Source organism: Opisthocomus hoazin, chromosome 6 (assembly GCF_030867145.1).
Source record: "Opisthocomus hoazin isolate bOpiHoa1 chromosome 6, bOpiHoa1.hap1, whole genome shotgun sequence".
NCBI lineage: Eukaryota > Metazoa > Chordata > Aves > Opisthocomiformes > Opisthocomidae > Opisthocomus > Opisthocomus hoazin.
Genome location: NC_134419.1, coordinates 64949653 through 64968981, shown reverse-complemented (window position 1 = coordinate 64968981; position 19329 = coordinate 64949653). Strand labels below are relative to the sequence as shown.

General features: G+C 41.6%; 1 protein-coding gene across 6 annotated transcripts in view; it reads left to right on the top strand.

Moving 5' to 3' along the window:
* BTRC (beta-transducin repeat containing E3 ubiquitin protein ligase) overlaps positions 1 to 19329 on the top strand; it is a 122741-nt gene that overhangs the window by 85124 nt on the left and 18288 nt on the right. For all 6 annotated transcript variants that reach the window (XM_075423602.1, XM_075423598.1, XM_075423601.1 and 3 more), the window contains 5 exons: positions 7857 to 8088; positions 12619 to 12805; positions 17056 to 17152; positions 18052 to 18189; positions 18664 to 18782. In XM_075423602.1, coding sequence (XP_075279717.1) covers positions 7857 to 8088; positions 12619 to 12805; positions 17056 to 17152; positions 18052 to 18189; positions 18664 to 18782 — 773 coding nt within the window. The remainder of the gene's footprint in view (positions 1 to 7856; positions 8089 to 12618; positions 12806 to 17055; positions 17153 to 18051; positions 18190 to 18663; positions 18783 to 19329) is intronic.

The following is a 19329-nucleotide window of genomic DNA, read 5'->3' as shown; positions in this document are numbered from 1 at the left end:
ATGTAGACAGAACCACAGTGTTTTGAAAATCTCAGTAGTGTTACTGAGCTCAGGTAACAGGTCTTTTGGGTCATTCCCCCCCCTACTTGTATGTTGTTCCCGTTGGTGTAGTCTTCACTGTTCAGCCATGCTTTGAATCACTGGAGTCCACCTACCTGTTCCTGGCTGCTTTTCTCTCTGAGTAAAGGGAGTATTTGGAGCAACAAGAAAATCAACAATAACACCTATAAAGAGTAACTTCACTCAGGCAGTAGATCATACTTGGGTGTTTTAGAAACAGAAGCGACTGTTCCAGAAAACTATGAAACTGCTGCTTAGAGCATAGCTTATGCCTTTCCCTGACATAAATGAGCGCTTTGCTGCTACTGGCTGTTACCTGATGACTTTAGCAGACTGGTTCTCCAAGTTGATAATGTGCATATTCCGTCCCTCCATTAACAGTAATAACATGTAATGGTCCCAGCAGTTCAGCTTTGGTTCTGGTAGCCATGCCAAGGAAGACAAGATTTCCTTTGGTGACTTCCACTGGAAGTGATTTGTTGTTACTGGAGAATCTGCTATGAAATTTGTGTATGATCACTTCACAACTAATAAAAGGTGTGCTCTGAAATCTAGCTCTTTAAGAGTGATGGTGTCTGCCCTCCCCCCCATATGTCTAGATACACATTTGGTCAGGGATCGTAGTTTGGGAAAGTAACATATGCCAGTGCTGTGCTGATGCAAGCAGATTTCTCATCAGTGCTTGTTATTTGCAAAGACAACTTGGAGATAAGGGAGGAGGAGAAGGACTCCCAATTCACATCCATTGCTGGCATCAGAGAAGTTTTATTTTGAAGGTTTTTGCCAACACTTAAAATCTAGATGGGAGACCTATATCAAAGGAAAGTTTACAGTAAGAGCTACGAGATTCCAGACAATTAAACTTTATTAGTCTGTATGAAACATGAAGTATTAGCTTAAAAGAGTAGTTTTTTTAATCTCCTCTCCCAGTTGCTGTTTACTGTGTAGCAGTGTGGGAGGGGAGTAGTTTCTCCAGCAAGGTATTATTGCTGCTCTTTGTGTAGCTGGTGTGCAAGTGCCCATGGCTCAGTCTTTCCTCCCCAGTCCCTAGAGAGACTCCGCGTGTTACTTCTCTAGTGTCTGCAGCTTCCTCTGGCCCTAAACCAAAACAGCCTTCTCCTTTTCTTCAGTGTCTGAGGTAATATCCTTAGCCGGGTGCCCCCAGGCTGACACCATATCATAGGTACTTAGATGGTACCTCTGCAAACTATTGGCCCCCCAGGATTTCAGAAAGTGCAGCAGGTTGGGCTGGTGTGTCCAGTATAATTCCAGTGATCTTTCATCTAGACGTATCCTTTCTTATCAAAGTTTTTCTGCAGTGTGATTAGAAACCAGATGTGGACAAGCAGCTAAAAGCCCTAGATGGGCAAAACTGCTAGTTCCTTGGGTATCCAGGGGACTGTTAATTTCAATGTGAGGGTGTATTTTGAATTTTCTCTTAAAAAATAAATAGTAAAGATGCTGTGGTTTCTTTCATGGTGCTTTCTTTTTGACTCTCAGATGTGATTGATGATCATCTAGTTCTGGGTTGTGTTTGTTTTTCAGAATGTTTCAGTGAGCTTTGCAGCGTGGAAACTAATTCAGTACTGAGTGAGTAAGTCCATATATGTGCTAAACCCATGGTTAACCTCACAGACTGTTATGTGAGATGGAGGTGGGTAGATTCTAAACTGAGCTTTTAAAATAAAAGTAAATGGAGTGAGTTGTTTAATGACCTAGCATTGTAGCTTTGCTGTCAAGTCTAACACTGGAAAAGCAGGTTCATCCTGCAGAGGAGAAAAATGAGGAGCTGGCTACCCTTCTCGTGTCTCTTGGGTGCTATGGCTCGCAAGATCCTGCTGTTAATGGTGAGACACCCCCTGACCGCCCCCCAGTTGTCAGAGCAAAGGAGGTCTTTTATAGGAATTAGTCGATAAGAATCTGCAAAGGACTTCTTCCCTCTTTGCTTAGCCTTGGCCATCTGGGAATCAGTTCTGCAGCATTTGGTAGTTACAAGCCTAAAAAGGAAGAAGCCAGCTATAGAAATTTAACCTGTACCCTCTTAATTATGCTGTTACTGTCTTTAGGGCATGCAAACAGCCCTCTTTCAACAGGATTCTCAAATCCTAGCTCTGCCCTTTATTATCGAGGCCTGGCATACATTCTCAGCTCCGTTTCACCATTTTTGTCACGTTGCTACATTGGAGTAGTATGGAGTGGTACTTTATCATGGGCAGTAGCAAGCAGTTTCATGGCCGCACAAGTAGCTTTGGAAGAGCCAGCTGTACTGAGGTTCTCTGGCTAAGAGCAGCTTTACGGGCATCAAACTGAACCATCTCGCTGCCACACTGGTACTTTTTAATCCCTCTGCTTTTCCCACACAGCTTCTAACATGCTCCAGAATTCCTGAGCTTTGTGCCACTGCTGAAACTAGTTTCATGTCTGGATCCAGTGTTGTGGGTATTTTTAATGTGGTTAAGCTTGACGAATATTCGGCATGTAGAGAGAAGTGTGGCTTTGCTTTCATTGTGAAGTTCCCGTCTTCCCTCCCCACTCTGGACATACACCTCCATGATTCCTTTCTTTGTCATCCTATTGCTTGTTTTTTTTTCCCCAGTGTCTTTTATCTTGTGAGTAAAGTTTGAACAGTACGCAGAAAGTTAACTGCCTGGAGTCTTTTAAATATAAGTAACACGCACCCAGTAATAAGCTGTCGGTTGTTTTTTTGCTGCCTGCAAAGAAACATAAACACAGCGCTCATTTCTGGCAGGTTTTTACTGTCAGAGTTTCTCCTATTATATTTATCTTACAATTTGCCAGGGGGTGAAGTTATTAAGTTTTAGCAGCAGCCATCGATCAAGTTCACAAGTTAACACGATAAAGGCTCTGTGCCGCTCCGATCCGGGAAAATGATGATCCTCACTCGGTAATTAACTAAATGAGAAAGTTAAATCTTACTTGAGAGCTGGGAGAGATGAAAGAGAGGTGTTTGTCAGTTTCTCAGTGGAAATTAGAAGCAGTTTTCTGCAATTCCCTGAGCTGCTGCTCTGTCATATTTTACATAAGCACTGGGAAAACGTCTTGTAATTAGTGCTGTCATGGAGGATTTTTTTTGCTGAAGGATGTTGGAATAATTCATTAGATTATCAAGAAAGGCTTGTGTCCTGAAATGATTAGCACAGTGAAATTTAAACCATTAACGATAACAAGTTTAGAGCTTGCTGCAGTGCAGAGGCACTCAGGGTATGTCTGTGCCTATTTCAATCATTTCTTATAATTAAACATTATGTCCTCTTTTTTCCTCCCCTTCACTAAGACCCATCCAAAATTCCTGTTAAGGTGGCTCTGTCTGGATCAGTGACTTAACCACGCCTGGTGGTACCAGCAGTTGGAGGTGAAATGCTGCAGTTGCAGATAAGCAGTAGAAGACCTCTCTCTGTCAGAGCCTGTGGTCCCAGTGAGTAGCCCAGTATGACCTGTAGGTACTGGAACGTCGAAGGGAAGTCACTTCCTTTTGCCTAAAGAGTAACTCTGATAAATTTGCAGTGGTGGTCTAAGCTCTCAGTCTTTTCAGAGCTCCAACATGAAGATGTGTTGAAGATCCAGAAGGTCCCAAACCTTGCTGGGATCATTTAAGCCATTCTAGATATGCTAGGAGACAGCTTCTCTTTTTCTTTGACTCTAAGACATGTCTTCTTACTTTGAGAAACATATAGTCTGAATTCATCTGCCCTGTGGAAAGTGCTTTAACAAAGTCTTCTGCAATGATTAGAGGACATGGTGATTTTTTAAAAACGTATAAAAGTTGTGACCACTCATATGGCTGGGAGACAGTATACCTATACTAGAATCAGAGAACTGTGCTTGTGTTTGGTTTTTTTCTGTGCTTTAGGAGGCTTCTTGGTCTCCTGTACTAAAGAAAAACAAAAGTAACCTTGGTTGTCATATATGGGTTACAGCAGTAATATAGCATGGCTGTTTTGTTTTATATGCAGAGCAGGAGATTTACCCAGGCTTTGTTTATCTGTGTTGAAATATTGCAGCTTCCTATAGTTGCAAGCCATTATTTAGATTAAAGTCCTTTCATATATTAGTCCTCTTCTACTTCACTGGGCATACAAATGTGCTTTGTGTTAAATGTAGCCATTTGGAGAAATGGTCTTGTAATTATGGGCTGCAATGGAGCATAGTACGTAGATCTCTGAGCTAGTACCAACCTGAGGCACTCAATCCCCTGGGTTTCCTGGCACAGCTTACAAGCTGAGGCACACAGTTGTAGGACACCTCTGCTGTTCCTGCAGATGAGTTCCTGTGCCTAGAGCCAGCTGGGGCACCTCTCAGCCCTCGCTTACAGTGGTTTGAAAAGGGAGTCAGAAGAGCTTTATCTGTTCTGAGTTCATAGTTTGCTCTGTTATACTCCAGCTTCATCCCAGGTGATGGACTACCAGTGCTTATTCTTCTTTGCCACTTTGGAAGTGAAGCTTATAAAAAGCACGACAGTATGCAGTGCATTTGGATGGATATTTACCCTGGCAGTATGAATGGTGTGTGGAACCTTTCTTTTTAAGGTGAGGCCTGGTTATTGGAGCAGGAGAGGGAAGAGGCTGTAGATGATGATGGTGTGCTCCAGGAAGTAGTTGCTGATATGCTGAGATGGTTTGTCATGAACTTGAGGCAATGGATCGGCATGGCTGAGTCATCAGGGTTTCTCAGGAAGCCACATTGATTCTCTTACTGATAGTAACCACCCTCCCCTCCCAACAATTTAATAATACGAATGCTTGATGTTGTTGTTTTGTTGCTGTCTTTTTTTAATAACAGGCCTTTTTCACTGAACCCCCAGTGGATTTTTAGGAAACTTCAAATTGAAATTCAGGAATTTTATTCTAAACTGTAGCTACAGATGACCTGGGAGAGGCATGTGAGCATGTATTGTGATTGAGTGATTTGGGAACCCTGTGAATCCGCCTGTCTCTACTCTGCAAAACTGATGTGTTTATGGCCTGCCCTGTCCTCCTGGTCCCCTGCTTGCATAGACTACAGGACCTCCTGGGCACACCATGGCTGCCTCTGGGCTTGTCCTTGCTCCTTTTGAGGGAAAACCAGAGCAGGCAAAGGTACAAACCAGGTCTCAAGTTGGCATTGTCTGAATGCAGCCAAAGTACGCGCATGAACTTAAAAAATACAGTGTTCCCCTGTCCAGTAATTTGGACATAAACACTGTAACATGTATAGTGCTTTTCTTAGCAGAACCACTATATACACTTGGAGTTGGACTTCCAGAGCTGTCACAAGTATTGGTCAATGGACTCTGTATTTTACTTGTTATTCCCACCCAAGAGGTCTGTATTCACTTGGGATCCAGGCAGAATGGGTTGTTTTGTCCCATCTAAGCCATCTGTTTGTACACACATAAGCTGTTACAGGGGCTCTGAGCAACCTGATCTCGTTGAAGATGTCCCTGCTCATTGCAGGGGAGTTGGGCTAGATGACCTTTAAACGTCCCTTCCAAACCAAACTATTCTATGATTACTTCTATTTGCAGATGTTGCAGCTTCTGTTTGAAACCCCAAGCCGATGTTTTAGAAGTAATTTGGGAGCTGAAGGCTGCTAGGAGAAGGGTGCTCAGTAGGCAAGGAAGGGCTGCAGTGTGGTGGCACCCCGTGGAAGGAGTTGGCCCTTTTCTGGTCTTTGCACATCAGCTGTCTACTCTGCTCCAGCTCAGCATATTCGTCAGACTTCACAGTCTCTCAAATTATAAGGCAGAGGTATAGGTTTTTAAAAAATGGTTTGTAGAGACAGCCTGTTGTGAGATTGGCTGCGCAGCAAACAAAATGAGAAATGAAATGAGATTGAGTTTGTAGAATACAACATCTCTCTCTGCTGTCTTAATCCAGCATTTTTACAGGGGTGTCTGTTTTGCAGGCAGCTTAACTGCAGCAAAAATGACCAGAATCCATTAAGACTGGTGTTCAGTGCAGTCCATTGGTAATTACTGTTTGCTGGGCTGTTGCCTACTGTGGACTTTGCTAGAATAACTCCAGCCTTTCACACCTAGGACTTCATGCGCACAGTCCCTTTAGAGATTTCTCTCTATGTAAAAAATTGGCCCATGAGAGAATATTTCTTTTCTTCCAGCCAGTAGCTGAGTCTACTACTCACCTGCGGTTAGTGCTGTCCATGTGATGACCAAAGGAAATAGTCTAGCTCAGTCGTAGCCTTTGTCTTACATGATCTGACTGGACACGCACAGAGATTCTCAGGGAGGAGTGGGGATAAAAAAGTAAGGTTGAAAACAGTGAACTGCAGAGTTGAGCGCTGAGGATGTGATTGCATGTTCTGTATTCTCAAAGAAACTTAAGTCAAATTATAATTCAGAAATAGAGGAAACTGCTTGTTAAAAATGACAGCTAATTACTATCGTCTTCTACATTCTGTCCAGCTCTGCTCGAAATGATGAAAAGAGTATTGAGGTAGATTTTGTCTAGAAAAGGAAATGTAAATGGTGATTAGTTGAGTAGATTTTCAAATTATTAGGTTTTTGGTGTTTCAAAGTCCAGATTGCAGTCGAGGTTGGGGAGGCTGTTGAAATACAGGAATTATTTACTCCTGAGAAATGAGGAATTCCTGCACTCTAAACCCAGTTTTGGTAACTAGATTTTGTGGTGTCTAAATAACCCACTGTTTTGGCACTTGCTGAAAAAAGGCTTCCCCCCCCCCCCCCCCCCCCCTGTAAAATCGGTTAATCCATGCATTTCTTTCAGATCACTAGATATCTTTACAGAGAGATTTAGGTACTAGTTTTTTTCCCTTAAAGTCGAGAAAGTTTCCTGGTGAGGCTTATGCCTGGAATTACCATCTTAGAAAAGAAATATGGAATCCCTACATCATTGTTTTATATATTCTGATATCTGTAATTACTTGGTAATTAATAGAGTATTTGTATTTTGTAAATAAAAATGATGTAATAATATTGACTGTTGTTATAATGCTGTCTGGTGTTAAACCATGGCAATGAAGGAGGGAAAATCACACGTTTTCAGCATTTAATACATACTATTTGATCAGTATGGGAAAAAAATAATTTCCCAGCAGACAGTTAATCTCACTTGGACAAAGGATATCCTTGCAATGCAAAATGTGCACTTTTCTTCCAGTTAAATCTTTTAGAAAGCAGAAATTGTATCTTGCTACCAAGTAGTAAATTGAGATGTCAGTGTTTTGTCCCTGAAACTCTTCTTTGAGATGAGTCCTTCTGACAAGTGCTCAGAAAGTTGAAAATCTCTTATTCTGTGAAAGAAGTATGTACCAAATATCACGGTACGTTTTAGCTGGCTTTGCTCGCAAGGTATAATTTTATACTCAAAAGCAGTACCATAATTTTTTTTCCTCATCCATTTCATCTGTTTCCTATGAATTTTAGCAGCAGTCCATTCTTTAGAAAAAAAGCAGAATAGAAATGCAGTTTCTGTTGGTGCACTGAAGTAACTGGTAACTATAGATGAGGAATCTAAATGCATTTTACTGACTGCAAGATGTAAATAACATTGTGTTTGTGTTAGATTGCCACTCACGGTTTCCCATCTAACCACTGTCCTTTGTGTGCAGCTCTGGGATGAGCCACTGTGTTGTCCTGCCAGGGTTACAGCTCGCCGTGGCTGCCCTCTGGCTGGCAGCACCAAACGGGATACTTGGCCTTGGCCAACTTTATGTGTTAGAGTGTTTTTTCCTTCTGCTTTTCTCCTCCCCAAAAATCATAAAGCTTGAGCTCCTTTTCATGTATATGGTTTGAGTTTTTCTCTCCTTCCTATTTACAGACAAAACTTGCCAATGGCACTTCCAGTATGATTGTGCCCAAGCAAAGAAAACTGTCTGCAAGCTATGAGAAGGAGAAGGAACTCTGCGTCAAGTATTTTGAACAGTGGTCTGAGTCTGACCAGGTGGAGTTTGTGGAGCACCTCATCTCCCAGATGTGTCACTACCAGCATGGACATATAAACTCATACCTCAAACCCATGTTACAGCGGGACTTCATCACTGCACTGCCAGGTATGCCTGCAGGCGAAGGGAGCTTGCTCCTCTGTCTTGTCTTTCAGAAAACTGGCCTGCTCTGGCCTGCCCTGCTGGAGAGAGGTCTGTTCTGGGGTCAGTTTGCAAAACAGATGATAGCTTTTGAATGAGAAGCTCTATACCAGTATGAAATGTAGTAATATTTTATTTTGTATTTCTACCATCTCTCAAGGCATGATCTAATACCACCATGGTTTGGCTAGGAGTAAACGATAGCTCATATATGTATTGTAAGGACAGTTGTCGCAAGCCACAGGGCAGGGAGTTGTACTCTGAATGCTCACAACGATGCATGAGTAACAAAAATTTTTTACGTTAGAACTGCTGTTTTTGGTTGTTCAGCTGAGATTATTCGTTTTCTTACTTAGATTTTTTTTTTTTGTCTCTCTTTCCTAGTAAAATACCTTCCTGAAGCCATCACTTTGATTACGTGTTTATTGCTAACAGAGAATGGAGGACACGATCAAAGGATGGAAATGTTCTATTTTTTGCACATCTGTAGTGCTTTTCATTGAGAATATTATTGCAGCTGTTCTCAGATGCGGCGTTGGGTACATCTCAGAGAGCGCACGCATGAAGTAGTGTACGTGCAGTTTTGTATTGGCCCTGTCTTATAGATGGGAAAACTGAGGCAGTGGGAGAGAAAATATATACAGCAATAGAGTTTCAGAGCCAGACAGAAATTCCTGGCTCTTTAGTCTTTTTTCAGACTGTTAGATCGTACCTCTATAGATAGATAATTAGCAGATTGGCATTCGCATAGCATAGTCCTTAGTTTCAGATGGACCTGAACAAGAAGCGCTACAGGTGTTGTCTCTAAACAGCTAGCTGAAGAGAGGAGTTTCTTGCCAAAAGCTTGTTCTGTGAATGCCTTTGGAGAACTGCTGAACTCCGACAATTTGTTCGATCCAGTCATTTGATCATTCTTCAGAAGGGATTTCTCAACGTGAAATTTAATTTCTAGGGTTTAAAGATGGAAAAAAAGCATGTTTAACTGTGAATTGTACAAAGCATAAAGGCACTGCAGGAGTTTTGTTATGAATTTAAATACATAGACTGACTGGATTTCTAAACTCGTTGTGCCCAGTAGTCAAATGGCTGTTGTAGCATTAAAAAAATAATAATCTTAGTTATGCTAAGTACCTGATTTATGTTGGATTTTAGTAGTTCACTGGCAATAATCTCATGTACTTAGAACAACATTGTAACTTGTGGAGCTGTTGTGTTTCAGAAAAATAGAGAGTTTTTTGAAAGTGCATTGGTTTCCCCACTTTTAAAGTGGAAGTATACATATAGCTACATACACAATTTTTCCAGGTTTCTCTCCAGAAAACTCCATCAAAGCAAGCTGGCACATCTTGTTTGCACTTGCTTAATTCTATCCTACAGGCCATTTTCTGAAAATTTTGGGCAAATGTTGTAAATATTTTTCAGAGGCATTCAGAATTTCCTAGCCATACCGTATTTATTAGTAGTCTTTTCAGTTACCCAGGAAGCAGCTGGTTTTGCTGTCTCAGAGTCGGAGTATTTGAATAGTTGTGGGAACTGTGTGTTTAAATAATGTATGTGCATCAATTTGCATATTTGTAAAGTGTTAATGTCCTAGTGAATATAGCTTCAAGGGAGAAAATTAATGGCAAGGAATTACGCTGGTGCAGGCTCTGCAGTCTGTGCAGGATGTCCTGAGTATAGGCAGGTTTCTAGTGACGGCAGTGGGAAAGGGGAAGGTAAGAAACTTCCTAGGAAAGAGTGATGAACCTAAAATTTCAAATTAAGTCACATAATAAAAAAAAACCAACCTTAAACTCTTTTTTTTTAGCTTTCTGAATTTCTCTAGTGTTCAGTATTCTGGTTTCACTTGTACTCCTTCATTCTCTCTCCTGCTCTCCTCCTTGAGTAAACAAAACAATAAAGCTACTTCAAAATCATGAGGCGTCTTATCTCTGTCCTCCTAGCACTGTCCCAAAGAATGACCAGAATTAAAGATAGTTTTAGATCATGAGCACACTCTACTGAGTAAAATTGGCTCAGATTATTTTCCCAGTAGTTTGGACAGAATTAAGGTAGTTTGAAAAATACAGCTTAACTGTGTACTTAACAAACTTACTTCTGTTTCTGAAAAATAAGGCCTCTGCTTAGCATTTCTAAGCTGTTTAACATTTTTTGTGAGGAAAGTCATCTTTATAAGGGTTTTATGTGTGAAATATCTGAAACATTCTTGTCGGTATGGAGGGCTGAAGGGCTAATTGTGTTTCACATCGATTTAGCAAAAACTTCTGTGAGCAGAGATTTCTCTTTCTTAAGGAAGCAGCGCTTTGTTAGATACATGTCTCAGTGAGTTGTGCTGTTCCTAAAAAACATAATAATAAAATTGAGTTTGCGACCAAGCCAGAATAGCTCTGCCCTTCCACTTACCATAAATGTGAGGAGAGGCCAAAACACTGGTATTCCTTCTCTGCGAAGGGTCTAGGAGCAATGGCAAAGGGTGACTTATGGTCATGGGTGTGGTTACAACACCTCATTGCAGCAAGATCTCATGTGCAACTACTGATGATCCGGAAGGGGCAGGTGGATCAGAGGCAGACTTGTGGGTGAAGACTGCTGTGACCAGTTTATGCGGTGTAGCCCTGCTTCCTAAAGCCCCTTGTGTGTTCCCCATGTAAAATAATTTCTTGCTGTCACACTGCTTACATAAAGCCACCGGTATGGATTTGTAAATGTCCTGGTGCGTCTGTGAACAGCTTTGGGCCCATTGGAAGCGATGTAGACTGGGAAAGCAAATGTGCGAAGCAGGAGCACACGATGTCCATGTCTGCCCTACCAAATTGTGGAATTCCTGCAAATTCCAGTTCATGTTCACTAAAACGTGGTATCTCTCTTTCCACAAATTGCTATAGTGTCAATCTAAATTTACAAACACTCTTTTTTTTAAGTGGCTGTATATATCCGTTCAGATTAAGTACATAATAAAGGCTGCTGATGCTTTTATTTTGCAGGTTGACATCTAATTTTGCATCTATAAAGATAAGAAATGTCAGGCCTCTTTCTGCGCTCTCTGGTTGTGCATGGATGGTATCATTCACGTGCTTTTTCTGCGTATGAATGGAAGCATAAAATTCTAGGCAGAATGTCTCACCCAGAGCGTATTATAATTTTAGGATGTTTGAAAGGAGCGAGAGGAGGCATGCTGAATTTTCTCGTTTTAATGCATTGGAAGATAATTTTGAGATCTGTTGGTTAACGAAGGCAAAGATTGGGCCTTTTGTGTCTCATGAACTATAATCAGAATCAGCTGATTGCACCCAGTTTGGGTTTGCAGAAGTACAAACACGTGACTGTAAAAAGGCACTTGCTGCTTTTTCTTTCCCTGTCACAAGTAGGGCCTGGTCTTTGAGGTTGTTGTTTTAAAAGCAAGAAAAGATGTATTTAACTCTGTCCCAAATGTAAACCAGAGGGAAGATGCATATAATACCAATCTGCCATGCTTCCTTTTTGATTGGTCTGAATGTTATGCCTGAGGGATGATGGGGGCTAACTGCAGCTTTCACAAAGCCTCTGAAATTTGACCTGTGAACTGAGATAATCTCTTGATGCTGTGTCTCACTTGTGAATTACACAGCATCTGAGGGAAGCTGTATTTATGCAACATCTCATTTAAAAGGCATCTTACTTTCCTGAAGTCTTGCTGGTGATTAAATTTCAGTGGGTAAGGGCACATTTTTACTGGATACATCCATCCAGTTAAGAAACGCAGCATAACCTTCCTTGGCGCCCAGCTACGCCGACGTTACATCAGGCTGCTTGGTGCTAACCAGGCAATTGCTTTACATTTCACTCCAGCCATGTTGAAACAAAACTGGTCCTGGTGTTCACACTGGAAAATATTTGCAGATTGTACCACTTTGGTGCAGATTTTTTCTCCACCCACTAAAATAAATGAAACTAGCAAACCCGATTCACTTTCTCCTTACACAGCCTCTGCTTCCCTCTCCACTTCTCTGTGCATCTGCATATCTTTCCCTCCCCCATGTCTAAAGGTACCACTACCCTTCAGGGCACACATTGGGAATATATATTTTTTTCTTCATTACGTTTAAAAGCTACTGCTTTAGCAAAAACAGCTTTTGAGCCGTTGGAACATGAGAACAGCTGTAGCAGTGAGATGAGAAATGGTCCTAATATAGAGAGATTTTGGGGGCTGCGTCGCTGAGTTGGAAATGCCATCCATAGCATATCCCCCTAGTGCTAAAACCCATCGAAATAGATTGGAATGACTTCTTGGATTCTTTATTATTTTTAATGACTTGTTGTGTTATATCCAAAGGAAGTTGGAGAATGCTGTTCACTTCTGAACTTAGCCGCAAATGCTCTTCTGTACTGTTGGTCCAGCTCTACATGGAGAAGAGGAGATGGAAAGAGAGGCTGTCTTTGCACTAGCAAGGGGAGTTGTTTTAAACTCTGTGTCTCCCCAGAAAATAATCTTTTTTTTTTCTTTCCCCCCTCCCCCAGCTCGGGGATTGGATCACATTGCTGAGAACATTCTGTCATACCTGGATGCCAGATCATTGTGTGCTGCTGAGCTGGTGTGCAAAGAGTGGTACCGGGTGACGTCGGATGGCATGCTGTGGAAGAAGCTCATCGAGAGAATGGTCAGGACAGACTCCCTGTGGAGGGGCTTGTCAGAGAGGAGAGGATGGTGAGGGAACTGCATCTTCACCTCTCTTGCCCCAATTCGGAACAGTAGGTGCTGTGTGTTTCAGACCATGTTTGAGGAGGGGTGTTTAGCACCCTGAAACATCATCTTGGTTCCAAACCTGACAGTTACTTAAATCAAAATTCAGGCTTGGGGAGTTAGGGCATTATTTGGCTATGCAGGCAATGTGGCGGCTTTTTCCTCACCTTCCTCATGTGGTCGTGCTTTTATCCCACTGTGAGAAGTGGAATATACAGACAGAGATTTTTACCCCTAGCTGTCATTTGGTTCAAATTAAGAAGCTGCGTACGCCCCAGGGGAACACTAAACTAGTCAGCAGTTCAGAGCAGAAGAGCTTTTTTAGGGGTGGCAGTGGGGCAGCATGTGCTATGAATTAGTTGCTTCCTGATAGGTCTGTTTGTTTTCCTCAGCAGATTTTCACTATTAGATATCTGTTTAATTTTCAAACTGGAAGCTGAGGGTAGGTACCACGGAGAATAGGGGACTTTAGAAATGCAGATAGATTAGTTAATAATCATCTGGAATAGCCTTACTACAATGTGGGTCTCACTCAAGTTTGAAGCTGCTCTGTTAACATTTCATTAGAACTTCCCCTCTCAGGGGTATGTCCTTTAATACATAATTTTCTTTTCCAAGGGTGTCCCTAGGATGTTGGCAGAAGGGAAGCTGGGTATGAATATTTCATAAACAAGATAAAAGTGACAGCTCAGGCATTTTGGTTGCTATTAAAAAGAAAAAGATAGAGTTGCAAACAAAGACTTCTGTTTTATGGTTAATTTTGTTATACTGTTTGTTTCAGGAAGTAAAGGTGAGTAAATCAGGATTATGAAACATCCTTTAAAAATAAATACTATTTTGATCTACTTCCAGAAGTGTAGTGTTTATAAAGAGTGTAAAATAAACACAAGCGTGACAGTGGTAACTTTTGTGTGCCTTGTTCTTTCCAGGACTTCGGTTTCTGCTTTGTATTATTGAGGTCACAGTAAGTCCGAAGACGACCTTGAGAGGTTTTTCAGTCCCTCCTGTTTCCCAGAGGCAGAGCCAGGCTTCTCTTAAGTCATCCCATATGTTTGTCTAACTTATTCTTGAAAACCTTCACTGATGGAGATTCCCCAGGCCTTGCCTGGGCAAGGAATTCTACTGTTTCACTAATTTTAGAGTTAGAAAGGTTTTCCTAAGATCTAGGCTGTCTTCGTAGCTACAGTTTGGCCTATTATATTTACCCTACACAGACACGCAGGACAGTTTGTCATTCTCCTTTTTGCAGTCACCTGTTCCATATTGGAAGATTATCACGTTTCCTACATTTTGGATGCACTAACCAACCATAATCCTGTGTTGTCCTGTCCTCTTGTTGTTCTTAGTTTTCTCTGTTTAGACCCTCCCCAATTACTCTACTCCATTCTTGGAGGATGGTGTAATCAGCTGGGTGTCTTACTTCTGCCAAGATATCACCAGAGTTTGGTGGTGTGGGAAACATTGCTTTGCATGCTGGAGGACTCCATTTTATGCTTTCCAGTAGAACATGGTTTTTTTTTAACAATGCTATAATACTGTTACAAAGTTAATTACCCCTTCTGTAGAAGTTCTACTTAGCCATTATTCCTAATCTTGCACGCTGACATTGTTACTCAGTGGTGACCTTGGCACTTGTCTTTATTGAATTAGATTCTATTTATTGTTTGGTATTTCTCCATTTTGTCAGGAGCATTATGAGTTTAATCTTGTCCTCCAAAGTGCTTGTAGCTTCTCCCAGTTTCAGTACCATTGCACTCCCTGTTCCATTCTTTGTCATTAACAACAATGCTCAATAGTGACACATCTAGGACAGACTCCATGCCAGATCCCAGTTGCCATCCTGTTTGACAGTGCATTACCAGTAAACTGTGCTTTCTAGCCATTTGTGTGTTCACCCCAGATCTCTTCCAAGATCATACTTCCTTGCTAAGTCATGAGAACAGCCTGTGAGAAGAAATTAGGTCAGTTTGACATCGTCTGTTCTGGATTGATCAATGTAACCTGTTGTTTGTCACCTTGTCATCTTCATGTGATTGACTGTGTGCTCTAGAACTGCTAAGCTTTCGAGGTGGGGTTGGACAGTCCACAATTTTCTTGGTGGACCTTCTTCCCTTGTTTTAAAGTGCAACAGCTGTATTTGTCTTTTTCCTGTTCTGTGGAACTTTTCCTATTCCCAGCATCTTGTCAGAGATAAAAGCTGATAGTTCTCAAGTTGCTCCCTCCAGATTTTAGAAATAACATCAGTGCCAATTACTAGTCATACAGACACATGACATTTCTAAAAAACAGTTGCAAAATCCTGCTTCTCATCTCAAAGGACAGTCACACCCTGTTACTGCACCTCTTCTTCAGGTTTGCACTGTGTCCTGGACATTACTTTGACACAACAGGAGCAAATTGTGCCCTGTCTTTCAGATTCCCGTCTGATTAGCCCTAGAAGATACAACTGCAGGCGTAGTGGAGTGGTGAAGAGAGGCAGACAAGAAATACCCAGTGTCATTGCATCTCTAACGTATAGAGTTTTATAGCTTGTAATCGATGCTAACGCTGTGCGTGGAACAAGGAGGTGACTAACCGGACAGTTCAGAGTGATCGACGTCTGATGTTATTTGCTTATGGCTCCTCAGTTTGCACATGGGCTACCTGGTTTCTGTATTTGCAGCTCATAGTTTACAACAGAAACACCCAGTTTCACAGCACAGTAGCCTTCACTGACAGCTTGACAGGGAGCAATAAGAGTTACACAGATTTAGAGAAATATAAAACAGAAGCCCAAAATCTGGGCACAATGGTGTCCATCTGAATTCTTGATTGAATTGGCCAGTCATCAAAACCTGCAAACAATAGTTCCTTTTATCCCAGAGCACAGCACAACGGCCACTGGGATGCCGTGGAAATTCCGAGCAATCCTTTAGCTGAACTGTTAACAACAGACTACATGCAGCAAGGCAGGGCTGATAGGTAGCAAAAAGACCTTGTATTAGATCAGCTAGTAAAGTTTGAAACAAGAATAATAAAGTTGGAAACAATAAGCAGCTTTTCAGGCACATAGAAGTGTATACAGATTGTAATAGTTGTACTCCAAGAATTCCAGGATGTGTCCTACGTATTCTGTGTATCTACAAAGCATTTTTTTGTCTCCCTGGGCCAATAATTTTAATTTTCTTGTATGCACTCCCAGACTGGATCACAGTAAATAGGCAACCACCTAGTTAGTGGTTTGCCTGCATCCATGTGTCCCTTCTTCATGTGTGTTTGTCCCCATGTGAGTGGCTGCTGGTGACTGTATTTGAAGACTCAGATGATTGCTCTGTCCAAAGTGGAAAGCACCTTTCTCTCAAGTCATACTTTAAGTACTTTATTTAAAGAATTATCAAAAGTTCTTTTCTTGAGCATTTGTTGTTTTGTTTTTTCAGTCCTATAGTTTGCTACTGCCTTACAAAACCTAAAAATGTTGGTTCATTGTTGGAATTTCCCTACTGCAAGTACATCAGGGCAGCTAATGTACAGTCTCTCAAATGAGTTTCAAGGTATACTCTATGGAAAGGACAAGAACGAAATGTGCGAGGAAGTATTGAACAATTAATTATACCATAATGGAGCGAGGGAGGGAGAAGTGGAGAGCTGGCCCAGTGTAAACTCTGTGCCTCTGATGCCAGGATTACACTTGGAGGCATTTGTGCCTCTCACCATTTTGTGAGGCATGTTGCCAGGCAGAACAGCAGTTACTACGCCCATGGTGGGGTTTACTAGCTTCCACACCGTGTTTGGTGGCTTCTTAACTTCAGGATGAGGAATTAAAGTTTTTTACACAGCAGGTAGTGATTGCCGTTTATGGATTTTTTTTGTAGCAAAAATCTAGCTTGGGATATGAGTATTCCAAATCAGTGTTGAAATGAGGGAGGCATCACAGATGAAGTGTTGCTTACCAAAATATAGTAATAGCAGTAAAATGTCCATGTACCAAAACTGATATTGTTCCTGCTAATGCAGTTAAAAGCTAGCCTTGGATGCATAGTGAGTTTGAGGGTTCCTTGGCTTCTTTCATTTTCTTTTTACGCATTATTTTAAAGGTGACCTCTGATATGAGTATGTATATTTTGGGCATGAACCATTCTCACCTCCAACTGAGGCGTTGTAAAATGCCAGGAGAACCGTTCTCCAAAATGCTGGAACATGATTTGTGTTCAATGGGAGTGTTCTTTGTCTTCCAGGGGACAATATCTATTTAAAAATAAACCTCCTGATGGGACTGCCCCACCCAACTCCTTCTACAGAGCACTTTACCCCAAAATTATACAGGACATAGAGGTAAGAAACAGCTTGCAGAGTGGTGGGAGGGTATTTTGGGGTTTTTGTTGGTGTGTTTGGGTTTTTTTTTATATCTCCCTGATTTATTCATGATGCTGAAATTCTGACAATATTTCATTCTAATGAAATATTTAATTAAATCTGATGTGTCTGTGTTTGCCTGGAGTTTGTAGATCTGGGACAGTTCTATGAGGTCCCAGGCTTCGCCATTTGCTTAGAGGATGAGTTGGATTGTTCAGTGAGCTGTTTGCAGATGGAGTCTCTACACCTTGCACGTCAGATGTCACGGCAGCACCATACCATCTTGATTTTCTCTGTTGCACAGTCCTTTGCTCCACCCAGTGCAAATGAGACCCAATGAGATGTTACGGGCAGGTATCGTGAACTGAGCTAGGGAGAAAGTGCATCACTTGAGACTGCAACCCTAAGACCCAGGGAAATAGGAAGCAACTGAGCATGGTTGCCTTGTATCCAGTGTGAGCAAATGCCGTGTTCTGGCAGTTTCCTAATGGCAGAAGCAGTGCTCAGGCACTGTTGTGACAAGTTTGTACAAGCACTCAGCTAGAACTCAGCTGAGACTGTCTCTTCAGTTGTTTAGTCACTGAGTCACAGCGAGTTAAAGGTTGGAGACAGAAAAAAGTTTCTTAGGTCACCTCTTCCTCACCATTCCAGACAACACAGATGAGTTTAGCCACAATATGTTTTCCGGGCCTTTGTCTGTTAATTGGTTTTATTATGTGCATTGCTTCTTCTAGAAAGCAGTTATGCCATTGTATGGGCCTGATTGCAGGCAAAAAGCATGAGGAAAAGGATATGCTGTCTTCTTAAGCAAACAAAAAAAGGGGAGATAGTTCTGTGCTTTATTTTTACTTCTCTTTTGTCTCCTGTCTCTCCTCAAGACAATAGAGTCAAACTGGCGGTGTGGAAGGCACAGTTTACAGAGAATCCACTGCCGAAGCGAGACAAGCAAAGGGGTTTATTGTTTACAGTATGATGATCAGAAGATAGTAAGTGGCCTACGAGACAATACTATCAAGGTGAGAATGCTCCAGAAGGGCATACTAATGGCACGTAGTGCGTATGCCATAAATAATAGTGTCCTAATTTCAGTGACACCTACCCAATCTCTTGTTAGTAACCTAGCCTTTTCTTTTCCCCACTCACACCTGCACAACATGTATGCCTCTCTTACCTGGCAAGACAGACCCAGTTTTCTTACAAACAGACTTCACTAGGAGTTTTGATCCATCAGTAATTACAGGCTATGTAATTACTGTGCCCTGTACCCTGATGAGAAGGATAGAACCAATGTTCATAGGAAAGCCAGTAATATCAAAGATGTTAATATATTGCACCAAAGAGCCTTTAGAAGACTCTACAGATGCTGCTAAAGATGTTGTAACTGCACTATGGATGATGTGTTGTAGTGAAAAACAGTCCAGTCAAACCAGTAAGTGCTGAAAGATGAAAACCTTACTGAGCTGTCTGGTTTTCAATGTTTGCTATCTTAGATCTGGGATAAGAATACATTGGAATGCAAGCGAATTCTCACCGGACACACGGGTTCTGTCCTGTGCCTCCAGTACGATGAACGGGTTATCATTACTGGATCTTCAGACTCAACAGTCAGGTGTGTGCTCATGATTTGGGGCTTTCTGTTTGCCTCTAAGATTTTAGCCTTGCAAGCTGCTGAAATAATCTTTTCTTAAATGTGCCGTTCAGACGGTTCCGTGAAGTAGTTCAGCCTATTTGTTCAGGAGTACACTGCCCTTGTTTGTCAGATGCCCATGCAAATGGCTGTCAAGGAGAAATGAGAACCTAAGCAAAGGCCAGTCAAGGTCGAGATGACTTAGGAAGGCCATCTGGCATGTCACCAAGGTTTTGCATGTTTCGACACTCCCTGAGAAAGTTTTAAATACTCACTGAGAATAACTTTTTTTAAAAGTTGGTTGAAGTTTTCAAAACAAGTTTGAACATTTAGTCATCTGTTGTCACTTAATTTTAACAAAAGATGTATGACTAGATCTCCTGTAACTTTAATTAAATTTCAGCATGATGTTTCTTTTCATTAAATATCTCTAACTTTGCTTTCCTTCCAGTCTCCAGCAAAAGGCTGGACACCTCAAGTCAGGACTTGTGGTGCGTGTTGTGCAGATGTGAGGTCCACTAGACATATT